The 20,178-nt window shown below is 28.5% G+C and overlaps 2 protein-coding genes across 2 annotated transcripts; both read left to right on the plus strand.

The window, feature by feature from the left end:
• The first annotated feature begins 1,033 nt into the window (after window positions 1-1,033).
• On the plus strand, window positions 1,034-19,241 carry LOC127280396 (ubiquitin-like-conjugating enzyme ATG3). The gene is made up of 6 exons (XM_051303354.1): window positions 1,034-1,377; window positions 9,749-9,937; window positions 10,918-11,160; window positions 12,652-12,798; window positions 18,636-18,763; window positions 18,948-19,241. The coding sequence occupies exons 1-6, from the start codon at window positions 1,306-1,308 to the stop codon at window positions 19,108-19,110; spliced, it is 942 nt and encodes a 313-aa protein (XP_051159311.1). The 5' UTR covers window positions 1,034-1,305; the 3' UTR covers window positions 19,111-19,241.
• LOC127280397 (uncharacterized) lies at window positions 12,807-15,778 on the plus strand. The gene is made up of 3 exons (XM_051303356.1): window positions 12,807-13,917; window positions 14,029-14,338; window positions 15,530-15,778. The coding sequence occupies exons 1-3, from the start codon at window positions 13,864-13,866 to the stop codon at window positions 15,646-15,648; spliced, it is 483 nt and encodes a 160-aa protein (XP_051159313.1). The 5' UTR covers window positions 12,807-13,863; the 3' UTR covers window positions 15,649-15,778.
• Window positions 19,242-20,178: the final 937 nt, after the last annotated feature.

A 20,178-nucleotide genomic window follows, 5' to 3' on the forward strand; every position in this document is an offset into this window, starting at 1 on the left:
TGTATTTGAAGTCGGTTCTACAATGGACACGTTTGTACGTGAACGTGTACGTACCGTGCTGACGTTACCCACTTGCACAACATTGTGACGTCAGCACGTTCACGTTCGCTTACAAACGTGCCCATTGGAGAACCGACTTTAAGTTCTCCAATGGGCACGTTTGTAAGCGAACGTGAACGTGCTGACGTCACAATGTTGTGCAAGTGGGTAACGTCAGCACGGTACGTACACGTTCACGTACAAACGTGTCCATTGTAGAACCGACTTAAAATACATTGTGACGTTACGTATACGTTCATGTTTTTGGTCTATTCTGGACTCAACCTGATTAACATTGTGACGTCAGCGCGTCGCGTTCACGTCAAGCCCATTGTAGAACCGACTTGATTAACATTGTGACGTCAGCACGTCGTGTTCACGTACACGTTCAATGTAGAGCCAACTTAAGGCCTTTCTCCAATAGGATCCTAAACTCTTGCGTTGCGTATGCATTGCGTCGGTTGCTATTGGCAACCAATGCTAAAATCAACGCGTCAGTAACGCAACGCAAAAGTTTAGGTTCCATTGGAGAAAGGCCTTTAAGATCCTAAACTCTTGCGTTGCGTATGCGTTGCGTCGGTTGCTATTGGCAACCTATGCTAAAATCAACGCGTCAGTCACGCAACGCAAGAGTTTAGGATCATACTGGAGAAACGCCTTAAAGGCCTTTCTCCAATAGGAACCTAAACTTTTGCGTTGCGTGACTGACGGGTTGATTTTAGCATTGGTTGCCAATAGCAACCGACGCAATGCATACGCAACGCAAGAGTTTAGGATCCTATTGAAGAAAGGCCTTAACTCATTCCTCCCGTTGCGTTTGCGATTACGATTCTGGTTAGGCTGCAGTCCCATGGCAGCGTTTTGCGTTGCGTTTTGTCACTAGACCCTGAGTGTAAACATAGCAAACATATATCTGCATCTCTTTTACACTCATGGTCTAGTGACAAAACGCAACGCAAAACGCTACCATGGGACTGCAGCCTTACGTTTCTATTCTGCGTTGGCTGACACACCCGAGATGTTTCACCCAATAGACGTTTCATATTTCGAATGTTCGACTTTAAATTATCACTAAACGGCGGGACTTTAATGTCATAATATTTATAATTAATAAATTTTTGACAGTAATTCACTCTTAAATATTGTACAGAAATGTTGAGTATTTTGTTCTTACAATTTTTATGAAAAGTTATTGGTTGGATTGAATAAATAAGACCGATTTGATTGTTTTCATCTACTTCAGGATTTTATAAATACCAATAAACCATGCAAAGTGTAATAAATTCAGTTAAAGGCACTGCACTTGGTGTTGCAGAATATTTAACTCCAATATTAAAGGTAAGAAGATGTTTGTTTATGTTTATAGAATCAAATAATAATGAACAACTTACGTCTGTTTATCATTGCATCTATCTGTCTAATATGTAACATCAATTTTCTTTGTATTTCTTTTTCATAGTAGCCTTATGGTTAAATAAAAATCTGAATTTAATAAATTTATTACTCTATAAAATATTTAAGAAATTTACATCAAATTTAGGTTATGTTTAAATTTTATGTATTTTACACTGGAAAAGAAAAAATTTAAATTATTTATGCTTAATTCATGAATATCATGAACATTTTTTATTTGTCATAAAATTTTCTTTGTTTCCTATTGTTTACCATGTTTTTGGTTATTAGAAAAATACTTTTTTCTGTCACTGGTGGGTAGAGGGACATAATGGTATCAACTGACAGTTTTATAGAATAACAAAGTACTGACAATAGAATATAAAAACCTTTGTAACAATGACATAAATTTAACGTACAAAATTGCTGCTTATTAACTATAAATTTTTAATTACTCGAAAACCATTAACTTATCATTGGTAGATCACAAATGGTTCATAAATAGATCAGTCTTAGATATTTTGGATTTATGCGTTTTTCATAAAAAATACTCATTAAATAAGAGGGTAGACTTTTACTTCTTTGTAGAAGTCTGTGGTTTTTTCCATATTTCATTTTATTGTAATATTTTATTAAGCAGATTAAGAAATTCTCAACGCTGTCCTGGAGTGGGAGAAGAAAAATAATAATTACAAAAACTTTTGAGATTAAAATTTCTTTTGTTCATAAAACGTAATGACTTACTGACAATAAAGAAAATCCAATTCTCCATCCGATATTTAAAAAAAAAAATCTCTATTAAAAAAAATTATTTGAAAAAAATAAACTTTTTTAAAAAATTAAATATTTATTTATTTTGCTTCCTCGTGGAGGAAGCTATGTAGTCCTTTCGTTTATAAAATTTTTAAAAATGGTGAAAACAAATTTTCCTCTATATAGAAACATGTTATATGAGATCCTGATCAATTGTCCGGATGTATGTATGTGTGTATGTGTGTGTGGATAGTTTTTGTGAACACGATATCTTTAACAGGTTTTAATGGATTTGGGTAAAATTTGGTAGGCTTATTTAACACATTAATCTCTCAAAAATGACGAGAGGATTTTTAAAAATACCCCAAAAAAAAAATTTTATCGTCTTTTTTCCAAAAATTTTTTTTTAATTGAAAAAAATTTTAAATCGAAAAATTTAAGGTAATATATAATATAATCGTCTTCTTTATGTCAAGATGAATCGATTGATATATATAAAGTATAGATTTGATTGAAATTTAAAGAATTAATGGAAGTTAAAAAATCAAAAATTCTCATTTTAGATAAAAAATGATGTGATTATTTAAATTCATGTTTATATATGAAATAATTTTATTCCCTGCATTAAAACGAATCGATTCGTATATATAAAGTTTATGTTACACTCAAAATTAATTAAAATTTTCTTTATTTTTCAAAAAATTTAATTAATTTAAAACATTTTTAACTCGAAATTTTTTAAATCAATCAATTGAATTGGAGAAATTCATTGCTTCCTTCACGAGGAAGCGAATTTTTTGCTTCAAACAATGAGGAAGCATAATGTTTATGAAATAAACATAAAGGACCCCCTCCTTGTTTTCTTAGCTCTGTTTTAATGTTTATCATGTACTTAAACAAATTTAAAACAAGAGTATGAAAAAACTTGAATTTTACATTACTTAAAAATATCTATTAATTTTATAAATTTAAATAAAATATGTATAATATTTGGATCAATCCACTCGTTTTTATGCTTAGAATATATTTTTGCAAAAAAATTGATTAAAATATATAAGAAAAATTTTTTTTTTTAATTACAAAATGGACTTTTTCAAAAAAATAAAAATACTTAAATTCAATTAATTATTGTAAGATTTAAACCACATAATGATTTAAATCCTCCTTCTAATTATAATAAACGATAAATAGAATTATAAAACACATAGATACAAACATTCAACACAAACATAGTTTTTTAAATTAATTTATAAATAAATTAAGAACCAAGCAAATGTCTTCATTTTAGCATTACTAAATAAATATCGAGAATATTAGGAAATACAAGGTAAAGAACCTCAATATAGAGTAAAAGTCTTGAATTTTAATAAAAGTTTCGTAAATAAAGTTCAATCACTTTATTTATTATTTATTTAGTTATACACGGGTTTACAAAGTACCCTTTATAATACAAAAAAAAGTAATAAAGAGAAAATACAATAAGGTGTAAATGAATAGTGCGAGGCCGTAGTTCAATCGATAGAATTCAAATATTTAGACAAATCATTCATGAACCTCGATTTACAATTGTCAAAAAAATCCAAATTAATCGCATGATTTGCCTCTCTACAAAGTTGTACCAATGTGGATTTACTGCCAAGATTCGAACGACTGAAAGGCACCTTAAACGTCGACTTATTTCTTAATGTTATGTAAGGAACCGACAGCGAAATTCCAGACAGTAATGCAGGGCAGTCAATTTAACCATTTAGTATATTATAAAGAAATTGGAGGTCAAGTCGCAAAAATCTATCCTGAACAGAAGGAATTTTCATAATAGAGCGTAGTTCTGTGTAATCATGACTATAATAATCATACGGTATATTTAGCTGTCTTGCAGCGAATCTCAAAAATCTATTTTGAATTCTTTCCAATCTTAACATATGACAATTATAATAAGGTGAATAAATAACAGAGAGGAATTCATAGTGAGGTTTGACTAGAGAAAAAAATAAAACCTTAAGAACGCGAAGATTAAAAAAGACTGAGGTAGATCTTACAATTTGACCAAGAACAGACAGAGACTTATTTACAACAAATGAAACATGATCATTTAATGTAAGAGTACTATCCAACATCAGTCCCAAATCCCGCTGTCGGCTTACCCTCTCCAGTGGCACTCCATCAATATTATAAAAAAAACTTGTCAACTCTGGACCTTCTGCAAAATGACATTACTGTACATTTACATGTGTTCAATGGTAAAAAATTCATAGTGGACCACAGGTACACTCTATCCAGATCGCCCTGTAAATCATACGTACTATTTTGTTCATAAATAATTTAAAAAAATTTTAAATCATCAGCAAATATTTGAAACTTACTTCTTTTAAAACAAAAATTTATGTCATTTAAGTAAATCAAAAACAAAAATGGACCTAGATGAGAGCCCTGCGGCACACCTGAAGTCGAAAAAAATTCATAAGAAAAAATACAATTAATTTTAACAACTTGCCGCCTATTACACATATAAGAAGATAACCATTTTAATTCTTTATAAATCAATGTAAGGGAAGAGTGCCGGTTGTGGGCACACTTGTTTTTTTCAATTAATGCGTATATGTAATTAAACTTTTAACACCGAAGAAAAATTGATAGCAGATATAAACTAATGAAACACCATACAAGGTGTTTTCAAAATCGCTGATTATAAATTTTATGTCGAATTGACAATTTTACAGTTGACAGCTGTTAATGCAACAGTCGAAGTTTCTAAAAAATAATTATATTTAACAAAATTAACGTTATATGAGTTTTCGAGGTCGCTCATTACGGTTATGTCAAATTGACCGTTTGCAGCTGTCAATTAAACTGTCAACTTTTCTAAAAAAAAACAGGGCTTCTTGGGTCGCTGATTACGAATATGATGTCAAATTGACAATTATTTGTCATTATATTAGGAATCAACAACCCTGACAAACCCCTGGTATACTACCATTTTTGTGAAAAATAATCACTGTTTAGAATACTTGATTGTTGAATTGACAGCTGTCAACTGACAAACTAAATTTGACATCATCTTCGTAATCAGCATTCCTGAAAACCTTTATAATATCATTTTTGTTAAAAATAATCACTTTTTTAAAAAGTTGATTATACTTTTATATTCTGAAAAAAATAATCCAAATCCCATTGAAAAATGTTAATATTTAAAAAATTTATATGCATTTTTGCATTATTAATTTCTTATATTAAATTTTTTTAATTAAAATTATATTTTAATACCTAATATTAAAAATAATAATAATTAATAATTATAACAATTAATAAAAACAATATTCCAATGGAATATTTCCACAATATTCGAATTGAATATTTTCATAATATTCCATTGCTTTATTTGAAATAATCCTTTGGAATATTTCATTGATGTTCTAAGAATATAAAAATATCCGACCTTTAGAATGTCCCTTTGGAATATTCTTGTAAGTTCGAAAAATATGATGTAATTTTTATTTTTTTCAAAAATATTGATGTATTATTCATATTAAAATATTTGTATAATTTTTTATTTGAATATTCCCAAAATATTCCAATGAAATATTCCCACAATATTCCAATGAAATATTCCCACAATATTCCAAAGAAATATTCCTGAAGTAATCCTATGAAATATCCAAATATTATTGCAACATTTCAAAAGAATATTTCAAAAAGTGGTTATTTTTATGCTCCTGGAATGTAAATGGAATATTATTTTAAAATATTCCCAATATTCTAATGAAATATTCCAAGAATGTGATTGGAATATCCCGTGTTATTCAGCAATTATCATTTTCATTTCAATTGTGGTGGTTTTCCTTCATTTTTTTGCGGATTCTCCTAGGGTGTACACAACAGGGTATTACTTTTTTTCACTAAAAATGATCACTTCCCTAATTTTTTCATAAAATCTTTCCAATTGAAGGAATCAATTTAGTTTTTTTATACAGTTACCTAAGGTCTCTAGATTGCCACTGATACACACAAGTCGCATAATATGCATTTGGTTAAAAGTTATGAGCCATAAACAAAAGGGTGCCCACATAAGCGGAACTATTCCCTTACATATTGAGCTACATAATTTCTCAATTCAAGGAGTGGCGCATCGAAGTTGAATCACGCCACTACCTAAAATTGCAAAGTTGCAAGAAGTAACTTCGCGACAATTAAATTCATTATATTTTTCCCACTCTTTTTGTCAATCAATAAAATCAATTGTCGATGAGAAATTGAGGTCTTTCAAGTGAGGTCTCCGAGTGAGACACAAAAAAAGTGTTTTAGCCGAGACACTACACTAGTGTATTCCCATGTATTTTTCGCCGCTGAATCAGAATCCGAAATCAGAATAGGCAGATTGGCTCTTGTTTTTGAGTTATACTCAAAAAAGACTAATTAAAATAAAAAAAAATTTTATGTCACTACATTAGTATATTCCCATGTGCTTCCCGCTGAATCTGAATTCAAAGTCAGAATTGTCCGATTAGCTCAAAATTTTGAGATAAACTCAAAAAACTGCACAAAAAAAGACTTAAAATAAAAAAAAATTGGTCAAGCGCTGGAACAGTCACCAGTGCCGCGCGCAGCGCGCTACTACCCGTCGAAGACTATTCTCTGTTATCGAATTATTGACTAGAATTCTTGAATATCAAATATTTTCTTTATTTTATTATTTAACAATCATATAACTTTTCATTACAACTGGTTTCTGAGAATTTTTTCAAAAAACGAATATTCATTGAATTATTTTGCAAGTAACAGAATTAGTATCACTAGAGGAAATTTTACATTCCAATGTAAAATTTTCTCTAGTGATACTAATTTATACTAATACTAATCTGGCTAAATAAAAATTTAGTTTAGCGAAAATTTAATTAAATAAGAATTTGGTTAAATAAAAATTAGGCTTTAATAAAAATTCTATTAAAAACAATTCGGTTATTCGGTAAATTCGGTAAATTTGGTTCTACGTTAAATTAATTTTCTAAAATTCAAACTTAGTACACATTGAGCGTCCCAATTAAAATCATTTCATCGAAAAGATGAAAATAATATAAAAATAATTTTATGAATTGATAAAATTAAATTTGTTCTTATAAATATACAAACAAATTTTATTTTATTGGCGATTCAAACAGCTACACTAGCGCCACAGTTGAACTAATTTAGGCGTGACTCGCTCTGTAGCACTCCATGTGTTTTAAATTATTTTTTTTTATTTAACGCTTAAAAATAATTTTACAAACGCAATAAAAATATCAGAATAATTAAATAATTTGAAATAAACTGTCAAAACAGAGACTGCTTTAGAGCGAGTCACGCCTAAATTAGTTCAACTGTGGCGCTAGTGTAGCTGTTTGAATCGCCAATGAATTTGTTATTTCATCGAAAAGATTTTAATTTGGACGCTCCATGCGTACTAAGTTTGAATTTTAGAAAATTAATTTAACGTAGAACCACATTTTTCAGTAGCAGAATTTTTATTTAACCGAATGTTTTTTAATAGATTGTTATTAAAGCCTAATTTTTATTTAACCAAATTCTTATTTAATTAAATTTTCGCTAAACCAAATTTTTATTTAGCCAAATTAGTATTAGTATAAATTATTATCATTCGATAACAGAGAATAGGCTTCGACGCATAGTTATAATAATATATATATCTATAATTTTTTCCTAAACACATGAGAAATAGTTTAAATATTAATTTGTTTATTAAATAAGCCATTTTTTTGCATAAACAATAAAGGTTAATTGAAATTTCTATTGCATTTCAAAGAGACATAATTATTCTATATGCTCACCAAATTTTATTAAATTTCGTGTGGAAATTCGGCGCTGACTTTAAAGCAAGATATTTCAAGTTAGAAAAAAGTTAGAGACTTCTAACTTAGATGGTTGGAAAGCTGATAAAATTCTTCTTCTGAATGTATATCAAGTAAATTTTTTTTTTTTGTCTTTATAACACCGAAAAGATTTCAAGCAAAAATTATGCAATTTCCATACTGTCGTACTAATGTTTTTGACTTCCGGCATAATATAGAATAATGTATGAAAAAATTTGACAATTTTACAACATAATCTTCTTTAATCTACTCGCAAAAATACGTATGTTTACAAAGTTTCATCTTCTTAGCTCCAAAACTGTAAAAGTTAAGACGGGGGACACATACTTTTTTCCGTAATTTCGAGTTTTTGGAATATAACTATGTTCAATTCAATTCCAATCGGGTTCGCTATAATTTTCCTTTAATCTACTCGCAAAATTACGTATGTATACCAAGTTTCAGCTTCTTAGCTCCAAAACTGTAAAAGTTAAGGGGGACACACACTTTTTTCCGAAATTTCGAGTTTTTAGAATATAACTATATTCAATTTAATTCCAATCGGATTCGCTATAATTTTCGTTTAATTTACTGGCGAAAATACGTATGTATACCAAGTTTATCTCAAAATTTTGAGCCAATTGGAGATTTCTGACTTTGAATTCAGATTCAGCGTGGAAAAAAATACATGGGAATACACTAATGTAGTGTCTTGGCCAAAAAAATTTTCCTTTTTTTGATTTTAATTTTTTTATCACTTTTGAGTTTATCTCAAATTTTTGAGCCAATCGGACAATTCTGACTTCGAATTCGGATTTAGCGAGAAAAAATACATGGGAATATACTATTGTAGTGACAAAATTTTTTTTTTTTTATTTCAATTAGTAATTTTGAGTCGTTTTTTGAGTATAACTTAAAAACAAGAGCTAATCTGATTTCGGATTTGAATTCAGCGGCGAAAAATATGTGAGAATACACTTGTGTAGTGCCTCGGACAAAACACTTTTTTGTGTGCTTGTGCAATTTAAAAGTAATTTTGTTGAGTTGGTTTATCGATTTAATATTGATTTTAATGATTTGATTTTGAATAATGATTTTATTGATTGATTTATTGAATACTGATTTGATTTGAATATCGATTAGATTGATTTTGAATATTGATTGAATATTGATTTTATTGATTGATTTATTAAATTTTTATTTGATTTTATTGATTTGAATACTGATTTATTATTGATTTGAAGAGTTGTTACAAAGTTACTGAGTTGAGTTTTATGAATTTAACTCAAAGTTAAGGATCTTTTCATTGTGAGAATATAAAAATAAAGAAGGAACGTTTATTTAAATTTATAAATCAGAGTAAGTTAAATATACATTATAAACACAAACACATTATTGAACACGTTTTTTTTATCTATGTAAGAAATAGTACTTTGATTCTATTTTAACTTTATAAAATATATGTTTTTCCTTGGGACTAAATTTTGGCTGTTTATTTAGACCAGTTCTCAATATTCCTTTTTCTAATTGATCAAATGAAAAGTACAAATAAGAATACAACTCTCAACGACATTCTGAATAAAAGAATGGTAGTGAATTCTAAAGTTCTTGATTTATCTGTAAAATTTTTTCTTCTACATTGTATTTCCTTAAATTTTATATTTTCTTTAATTTTCTAAAATTCTCATGTTATTAATTCATTTTCAATGTTCGTGATACAGGAAAGCAAATTCAAAGAAACTGGGGTTTTAACTCCTGAAGAATTTGTCGCAGCCGGAGAACATCTTGTCCACCACTGTCCAACCTGGCAATGGGCTGTAGGTGATGTAGATAGAGCTAAATCATATTTACCAAAAGATAAGCAATTTTTACTTACTCGTAATGTACCTTGCAGCCGTCGATGTAAACAGGTATGTAAAATATATTTTATAATATTATGGCTTAAATTTTCTTTCTTTTTTTTGTATAAAATTAATAGGTTCCGGATCTTATTTTTTATTACCTCAAATTCTGTACTTTTTAAGAAAAGTTTTAATAAATTAATATTTCTTTTCTGTAATTTAAATACGTGACAATTGAAAAGTAATTTTGTAAATAAAAAAAATTTTATATTTCAGAACGAAGCTTTTTCTTTATTTCTCTGTTCATTTTCTCTTACGAAATATTATTAATGTAATATTTAGACGGCGGGATACGGAAATTCAGAATTGTTCTTATTTTCTTCCTCGTAGGAAGCTTTATAGTGATGACAATTTTCGAACTTCCTAAAATCAATTATTTTAATAAATTTTTAATTAATATAGTTATATTTCGACATGAGGAACAAATGTCCGGATGTATGTATGTGTGTGTTGTGAATAGCACCGCTTCTTGTGTACAAATTATCTCAAACAAATGTTGACAGATCGCTCTGAAATTTTGCATTCTAATTCTACTTACTAATACCAAAAATCGGACACAAGGATTTCCAAAAATATCCACACAATTTTTTTGGGACCATTTTTTCAAAAAGTCAAAAATACATTCTTTGATAAAAAAGCTTTTTATTATAAGAATTTTACTTTATTTATTTTGAAAACGTATTCTTTGCGTTAAAACAAATTTTTTAACCTATATTAAGTTCATATTTTACCTAAATTTATAGATTAAATCATTATTTTTATTTTTTCAAAAAATTTAAATTTTTTGTTTTTGTTAAAAATTTTTTTTTCTTTTTTCTTAATAAAAATTTTCAAAAATTTTGTAAATGTAAATTAAATTAAATATTTTCTGCGAGGAAGCATAATGTTCGTGAAATGAACATCACATTTATGTAATATAAATGTCCACCCCTTCTTGTTTCCACCTTTTGTCTTAATTTTTAAAAGTAGAATTAAATTTTTGAATGCAGATTGAGTACTGTGATGAATTGGAACAAATTATAGAAATTGATGATCCAGAAGGAGGATGGGTAGATACACATCACTATGATCCAAGTCTTGGAGGAATTGATGAAAAAGTAACGGAAATGTCATTAGAAGAAACACCACAACCTTCTTCTTCGAGAGTTGATCTTGACACAGATGAAGATGACGAAGAAGCCGCTGATATGGAAGCTTTCGAAGTTAGTGGAATGCTTGATGAACAAGATAAGGTACATTTTTTAACATTACTCTGTTTCATTCTGTAAAAATGCCTCCCGTTGAAAAAATGCTATTTCAGTTGTCAATTCAATATAAAAACTCAAAAACAAGATGAAACTAATCCGCAAATTTATGCAAGATAATGCTATCTCAAAATCCAAAGCAAGAAAATAACAACTGAAATTAGCGTTCAATATGATTCTTTCTCTAAATAATTAATTAATTTATAATTAACTCTAATATGCTTACCTTATTTTTTCATTTATAAATAAGATTTTTTTGAAATCTTTTCGAAAGTTATTGAATGCGTTAAATAGTTTAATTCGATATCAATGTCCATGATTTACAAAATTTTTTAATATTTAAATTTTCTTTACTTAAATTTAATAAATAAATTTAATAATAAAAGCAATAATAGTTATTGATAACTTGATAATAATTGTAAATATAAAATAAACAAAAACTTTATTTTTAAATTTAAATATTATAAATTTTTATTGTGAAATTATATTCGAAGTTCCTATTACGTACTTATAATTTTTTTTCAAAAATAATAGCTCATTCATTAATTTATTTCAAAATAGGAATTTATTTAGTTTACTTTTATGCTTATAAAACATAATATTTTAAAGTTTTCTGTTTTTGAATTTTTTGTTACTGATTTCTCATATCACTATCGATTCAAAATTATTTACCTATTTAAACAATAAGAATATGAACGTAATAGGAACTTCGAATATATTTTCAGAATAAAAATTTATAATATTTAAATTTAAAAATAAAGTTTTTGTTTATTTTATATTTGTAAAAAATCCATAAATAAATAATTTTATATTTAATAAATAAATATATAAATTATCTTATATTTAAAAATATCAACTTCATATCCGTTTGATGAAAATTTATTATAAAGTTCGTAATTACATAATTGAAAAACAGGAAATGTAATTCAATTAATAAAAATAAATAAATTATTAATTAACTATTAATAACTAATTAATTAAATAATGAAATTAAAAATTCAGAATATGTTTATAATAAGATAATTTTTTTGCATTAAATTTTTTTAACAAATTGTGAAACATGGTTACCTTGAAACTATTTAATGTGAGTAAAAATTCTATTAAAATTTATTATATATTATTATTTTATTTAAATTTTAAACTAATATATTAATCCATTTTTAAAAAATATTTCGAGAAAAAATCATATTGAACGCTAATTTGAATTGAAGAATGATTAAGAATTGTCTTGCATAAATTTTCGGATTAGTTTCATCTTGCACTTGTTTTTGAGATTTTATAATGAATTGTCAACTGAAATAGCATTTTCCAATACCAATCCGTATTCTAAGATTTTTAATCTCAAAGCTTCTTGTTATGAGATTCAAACAATAAATTTTGAACAATATGGAAATAAAAAGATAAAAATGTTTAAGAAATAGCAACTCACGACAAAGATTTTTATATTCAATAAAGATTAATTTTATTAATTGCTTACAGTATACTGAAGGTATAGAAAAGTCAACAAAAGAGATGAGAGATTCTTTTCCAGAAGGAGAAATTATACACACACGAACTTACGACTTGCATATCACATATGATAAATATTACCAAACTCCGAGGCTATGGTTGTTTGGTTACGATGAGGTATTTTCACTATTTTATTAATACATTTTACCGTTAATAAATGTATGAGTGAAGATGGATATCACAGGTCTACAAGGTACTTTTTTATCAGATATCAGAGTGGTTCTGCAATGTATTTTTGTGTCCTGAACACGATCCCGGGTTCCAAAATTGCGTATCACGTCAGGATTTCGAGTAAAGTGGGGATAAAGTTTCCAAAAACCGCGTTTTTGAGGGATTTCAGTTTTTTTTTTCTCCTTAACCTGACGTGATAGAGACTTCTATATAGGCATAAATTAGGAGTTTGGCTCTGGCCTTCGTAGAGTATAGACGTGTTTTCGTTTTGCTCCGTGCGAGTGTGTAGTTTTATAGCTCGATTAAAACGAGATTGTTTTTATTAAAGTGTTACGTTAAACATTAACAGTTATGGAAACTACTAATAATGACTTAAGTGAAGCTTATGCTCTCAGTGCAAAGTGATGTTAAAGAATCTATGACAAAAATGGATAACATTAAGGAAGATGTAAAATCTTTAAAAAAACTCCCATGAGGAAATTCTCGAAGACTTGAAGGCCTGTAAATCAAATTGTGTTACTTTAGAAAAGAAAATCACTACTCATAGCAAAGAAATTCATTCATTAGAAAAATGATTGGAGCTTTTGGACATTAATAATAGAGCAAAGAATATTATTCTGTATAATATTCAATACTCAACAACTGAAAGAAAGAACCTGCTTGAATCTGTGCAATCGATCTTCAAAAAATCGGCTATAAATATTCCCGAGGAACACATTGAATCAATTTTTATATTAGGAAGAAATAACGGTCCTAGACCTATTTTAATAAAGTTCTCTAACCTGAAATATAGAGATTTAATATTTCAAAATGCGAAAATTCTTCGTTCAATGGATGTGTCATTCTCTGTAGATTTCACCCAAGAACAACAACAGATACGTAAAGAATTGAAACATTTTCAAAATATTTTGAACACTCAAGATAAGCAGTCTGCTATCAGAGGAACGAAATTACTTTATGATGGGAAATATTATAATCTAGCCGAGATTCGAGTATTAATCGCTGAGACAAATGAAGATAACACCACTGATGACGAAAGTTCGATTAAAACACAAAGTTCTACAGGTAGTCGGAAAAGGTTGCGAATGAAAAAACCACAAACATTGACTGATATAAAAACAAAGAAAACAAAAGTCACTTCAAATAATAATTCAATAAAATCTTTTTTCGAAAAAGGACGATGGAGAAACCTGCTCCTCCAGAAAAACATCAGCAGCTGTCCAGTGTGTCTCATCATTAAGGATTATCTTCTGGAATGTCAGGGGACTAAGTAATCTAGATGACATCTTGGACCATACTTCCGATAGTGATATAATATGTTTGAGTGAAACCTGGGCAACATCTACAACTCCTCTAACTGGATATCTACAGAACCCCGATCTCCATCTGATTTCAAGTTTGGCAAAAAAAAAACATGTCAAAGGTCATGCGAAGGGAGGTTTACTTGTGATATCTAATAAAAGGAAATATAAGATGCAATTGATAAGTATGTCAGAATAATTCATTTTTTTCAAATTAATGATCTGTAAAACTTCTCTTATAATCGGTACAATATATAATAACCCAACTTCAGAGATAACAAAATTTATAAATGATATTAAATTAGTAATATACTTCCGAAAAGGTCCCCCCTTTAAATTTAATAAAACATAGGTATTCTTACGTATTTTGGTGCGTAGATTACGAAAATCGTAGTGAAAATTGGCGCAAATTTGATTATCATGGTAAAAACCGTAAAAAACACAATAATATCATGATTTTTTGCGATTATCTCGTAAAAAACAAAACATTTCGAAAAAAGTTTTAGACAAAAGTTGTAGATCTCAAAAAAACACACATTTTATGTATTATGAATTTTTTACCAAAAGTTATTATTTTTCGAGAAAAATGGTCCGAAAGTAATTTGCGGAAATTGTGGGGTGAAGTGAAATAGTAAACACGGCCTTCGGCCGCGTAAGGTACTGCTCTCTTCTCTTTTTAAGAAATCTTGGCGAGAGGGGGTGGATGTGTCCGAAAGTAATTTGCGGAAATTGTGGGGTGGAGTCCACAGCTGCGGTAAACGCAAAATAGTAAACACGGCCTTCGGCCGGGTAAGGTACTGCTCGCTTTTCTTTTTAAAAAAAACCTTGGCGAGAGGGGGTGGATATGGCCGAAAGTATTTTGCGGAATTCGTTAGATCCTGACTAATGGTGAATATGATACTATATACGAGTCAAATAATATGTCTAACCATGACTGCTGTATATGTTTTCATTATCATGGTGTTTTTCGTTTTTTGGATTTTTCTCGAAAAATAATGATTTTTGGTAAAAAATGCTTAAAACATAAAATGTGTGTTTTTTTGAGATCTACAACTTTTGTTTAAAACTTTTTTCGAAATTTTTTGTTTTTTACGAGATAATCGTAAAAAACCATTATTTTATGGGGTTTTTTATGGGTTTTACCATGATAATCAAATTTGCGCCAATTTTCACTATGATTTTCGTAATCTATGCACCAAAATACGTAAGAATACCCGTGTTTTATTAAATTTAAAGGGGGGACCTTTTCGGAAGTACACCCGAAATATCTTTGAAATACCTAAATTTACCTCTAATAATAGGGGGTGATTTTAATTGTAAAATAGGCGAAAAGAACATTTTGGAAAATGAATTTTTCTCATATACAGACATTTCAGGTGATAGAAGTAGTGTTGATGTAAATGTAGATAAGCGTGGCGAGTTAATCACTGAATGCTTTGAAGAGTTGGGTATGTTTGTTTTGAATGGAAGGACGAAAAACGATTCACCATCTTAATACACATTTATAAGAGGTAAGAGTAGATCTATTATTGATTTTGCGTGGGCGAACCCAATTAGTGCTGATTTAATCGATGATTTCAAGGTTTTAAATGTGATAACTAAATCTGATCATTTTCCCATTGCAATGACTTTAGACAGTGATTTTGGTAAAAAATATTACAATACAACTAATAATAATTATCCTGTATTTAAATGGAATAATGAAAAGGTAGAAATTTATAAAGATAATATACAGTATCCTTCAAATACAGGTTTAGAAAAACCCTTGCCCTTGCCAATAACTTAATTATGGCTATTAAAAACGCTGCAAAAAAAGCTGAGATGGTTATTAATGGACCAAGGAAGTTTAGAGATTCTAAGCCTTGGTTTGACACCGAATGTAAAGAAACCAAAAAAATTCTTAACGCCTTACTTAAACAATGTAAACTTTCAAATTTTTTGAAGACGATTTAAGTAAATACAGTGAAAGAAAAAAAATTTATATGAAACTAATAATACAAAAAAAACAGTCATTTAGTAGTAAATTAATAGAATCTCTTTCCAAGGTAACGGACTCTAAGCAACCGAATGTATTGATTTAATTACTTGGGAAAATTATTTCGAATTTTTATATCCCTCTCGAGAGGTCTTAGTAGCTCAAATAGTAGTATCGCATAATCCTATGTTGGAATCTGAAATAACCTTGAATGAGACTATAAACAGTTAAAATAAATGCAAGGAAGGCAAGGCAGCAGGATCTGATGGTATTTCTTATGAATTTTTAAAAAACTTGCCTGCCAACCTGGTCTTATATGTTAACTCATTATTTAATAAAATAATGAAAGATGAGAAGATGCCAAAAAACTGGTCCCATTCGTTGGTAAGGATGATTTATAAAAGTGGCGAAACTTCTGTTCTTGCTAATTATCGCCCTATAGCGTTAACAAATGGTATTTCAAAGATTTTTACACAAATTTTGGCAGATCGATTAACGAATTGGACCGACAAATTGCATATTATACCGGAGTGGCAGGCTGGGTTTAGAAGAAAAAGAGGGTGTGTATCACGTTTTCACCTTGAACTCATTAATTCAGAATAGAATAAATATGGAAGGTAAAAAGTTGTATGTGCTCAAATCTGCCTTTCCTTCCTTAAATCATAATATCTTATTAGATAAGCTTTTTCACATCGGCTGCGGAACAAAATTTGTAAACATTGTAAGTGACTTTTATAGAAAAGCTAGTCTGTCAGTCAAATCGATAAAAGGAATCTCAAAGTCAGTCGATATAACAAAGGGAGTTTTGCAGGGTGAGGTTTTAAGCCCATTATTATTTTCGCTTTTTATCGCAGACTTTGAAGAGTTTTTGAAAACAAAAGGGGAAGAGGTGTACCAATCGACCATAAGACAATAATTTATCTTTTAGCGTATGCGGACGACATAGCTATACCGGCAGATACTCCAATTGAAATGAAAAAAATTCTCCTCGCTCTGGAAGAATATTGTAAAATAAATAAATTAAAAATCAATTTAAAAAAAAACAAAAATTGTAGTATTTAGAAAGGGTGGTCATTGCCATAATAAAAACATAACGACCTTTAAATATTTTAAATCTGAGGTTGAAATTGTCAATACGTATACGTACTTAGGCATACCGTTCACTCAATCTGCCCTTTTTTTACTTGCAAAAGAAGAGATGACAAAAAAGTCTAACCTAGCCAGACGAACGCTATCCAAAAAAATGCTTTCATAGATTGAGAGAGCTGGACAGGGTGAAAGGAGGTAAGATGACTGAAAGAAAATTTAATTGGGCCCGACAAGTTAGGGAATTATTTTTTGTTGAGATAGGGGCAGAGGATGAGTGGAGGAACCTTACATTGTCATCTTTACAAAAAAATAAGAAAATTTGGATAAAAAAATATATTGAAAGATGTAGAACTTTAGATTTGAAGAGAGCTTGTGACTCTTCCTCTTTTCCTCTGTACCCGCAATTAATGCCCCACTTGCAAAGGGGAATTCAGAACTTTCTCTCCTTGACAACTGTTCCGCTTAGATATATTAAGGTAGTTGTGCAGTTAAGATTATTTAACAAATATAAACCGTCAGTTAATCTAGAAAATAAAACTTTTAAATTCATTCCGGGTGAATATTGTAACTTTTGTAGTCAGAAAGTTGGAATTGGATTTGATTTTCTTTATCTTTATCATCTATGAGATAGAAGAAATAAGAGATGAGTGGATCGAGACTCTTGGAATGGCGAATACTGAGAATGTAAAAAACATAGTGGCATTTGTGAGAGAAGTTTTAAATGCGGAAATAACGGCAAGATAATATTACTATTTTTCTCTTATTTTTATAATGTTATAGGGTGTAAGATAAACGAGTTCAAACTCCTTTGTATAAATCTGTTGATTTGAAACAATAAATAATCACATATATAGGCATAAATTAAAGCTTATATCTTACACTTTGAGACTCATATGTGCAAGATAAAAAAAAAAATTTTATTTTGAAAAAAAAGGTTCAAGTCACCTAAAAAAAATTATTGGGGTCATTATCTCCATTTTTTTTAAATTCCAAAATTTTTTTTATTATGCGAATATGGGTCTTAAAATGTACGTTTCAAACTTTAATTTAAGCCTATATAGGAAACTCTATCACGTCAGGTCAAGGAGAAAAAATACTGGAAACACTTACCTTAAAAACAGGGTTTTTGGGGAATTTACCCTCATTTTTTTAAAAATTTTAATTTACCCCCTCTTTACTCAAAATTCTGACGTGATACGCAATTTCGGAATCCGGGATCATGTTCAGCACACAAAAATACATTGGAAACCTCTCCGACAACTAAAAAAAACGTCTTATTTTGTAGACCTGTGTATTTAGCAACTAAAGAAGTAGCTCATTTCTTCAAAATCTTTAAAAACTTTGTTTAATGTTCTTAGATTTATTTTAAATAAGTAAAATATCAAATAAGATATTAATAGTTTACAATATATTTTTAGAATCGAAAACCTCTCAGTGTTGATCAAATGTATGAAGATGTAAGTCAAGATCATGCCAGAAAGACTGTTACAATGGAAATTCATCCACACATTCCAGGACCACCTATGGCATCTGTACATCCCTGCAGGTCTGTGTAATACGTTATAGATAATTATAAAAAAAACAAGGCTGCGATGATTTATATCAAACGGATATTTACATTTAAATTAAGGACTTGAATATTTAAATGTTAAAAAAAATTAATATTTTATATATTTTTCAATTCAAAGTTATTTACCTTTTAAAATAAATAATTTAATTTGTATTTTCAGACATGCAGAAGTGATGAAGAAAATTATAGAGACAGTAATGGAAGGAGGAAGAGAACTTGGAGTCCACATGTATTTAATAATATTTCTTAAATTTGTTCAATCTGTTATTCCGACAATTGAATACGATTATACTCAAAATTTTATGTTACCAACCTCCACCTAAAAATTCAAATACTAATAGAATATTTACTTTCAAATTTCAATAATAGTGTTATTAAATTTTGTTATTTTAAGGAGAATTTTATTAAATTAAAAATTAAAACCAAATTTTAATAGGATGGGTGTAATAGGAAATGGACTTATTTATTTTTGTGGAAAAATGTTATTGGTGTTCAAAATCTAAGAAAATTTTCAAAACTTCAATATTAAAGGTAAAATATTTAATATTTCTATACCATAATTTAAAAAAGTATCATGGGTATGAAAGTAAATTTAAACTTTTATGCTTCACAAATAATTTTAAAAATGAATTTTTATATTATATTTTTGTCTTTTTTTATATAATAATCGATTAATATAAGTAAATTAGACTATTTTGAGCAATTACCAATGAAGAAATTGATATTATATAAATTACTTATGTGCCTTTTTATTAAATTTTCACAGCTCTCAAAATAACCCATTTTCCGTGCATCTTAACTTTAAAATTCAAATTTCTAAGTAAATAAATAAAATTTTATAAAATAATTGCCAAAAATGAATTGTACGGATATCTAATATTATTTTTACGAATTATCAGATTTTTCTAAAAATAGTCCGCAACGACTTAAGGGTGAAATGTAATGGATTGACCCAAGTTGGTTTTGAAATTTTTTTTTATGAAAAAATAATAATTTAGTAATTATTATTATTTTATTATTTATTTTTTAACCATTTAAAGTTAATTTATTTATAAACTAGAAAAGTTAATTTAGAAAATAGGAGAAACAAACCCATAATTTTGATTTGGTAAATTTTTCTAAAATATTATTTTCATAATAGAAATATTAGTTTTTGGACCAACACGGACTAAGCTCAATATACCCTCATTCGTTTGTATAAGAGTACCTCATAAGACCATAAAGTAGTTTTTCCAAAATAATAATTTATTTGTATTTACCACGTACTTTAAAAATTTAATTTGACATGCGTTTTTGAAAATTTCAGCTTACAAGTCAATATTTTGAAGGTTTCTTTTGCGGTCGCACCGCCATACTTTTCTGAAACGTTTTGTTTACTTAAGATCGACTTT

This window comes from Leptopilina boulardi, unplaced genomic scaffold (genome assembly GCF_019393585.1).
Source record: "Leptopilina boulardi isolate dan_hultmark-lab unplaced genomic scaffold, ZJU_Lbou_2.1 LbouV2_244, whole genome shotgun sequence".
NCBI classification, from domain to species: Eukaryota; Metazoa; Arthropoda; class Insecta; order Hymenoptera; family Figitidae; genus Leptopilina; species Leptopilina boulardi.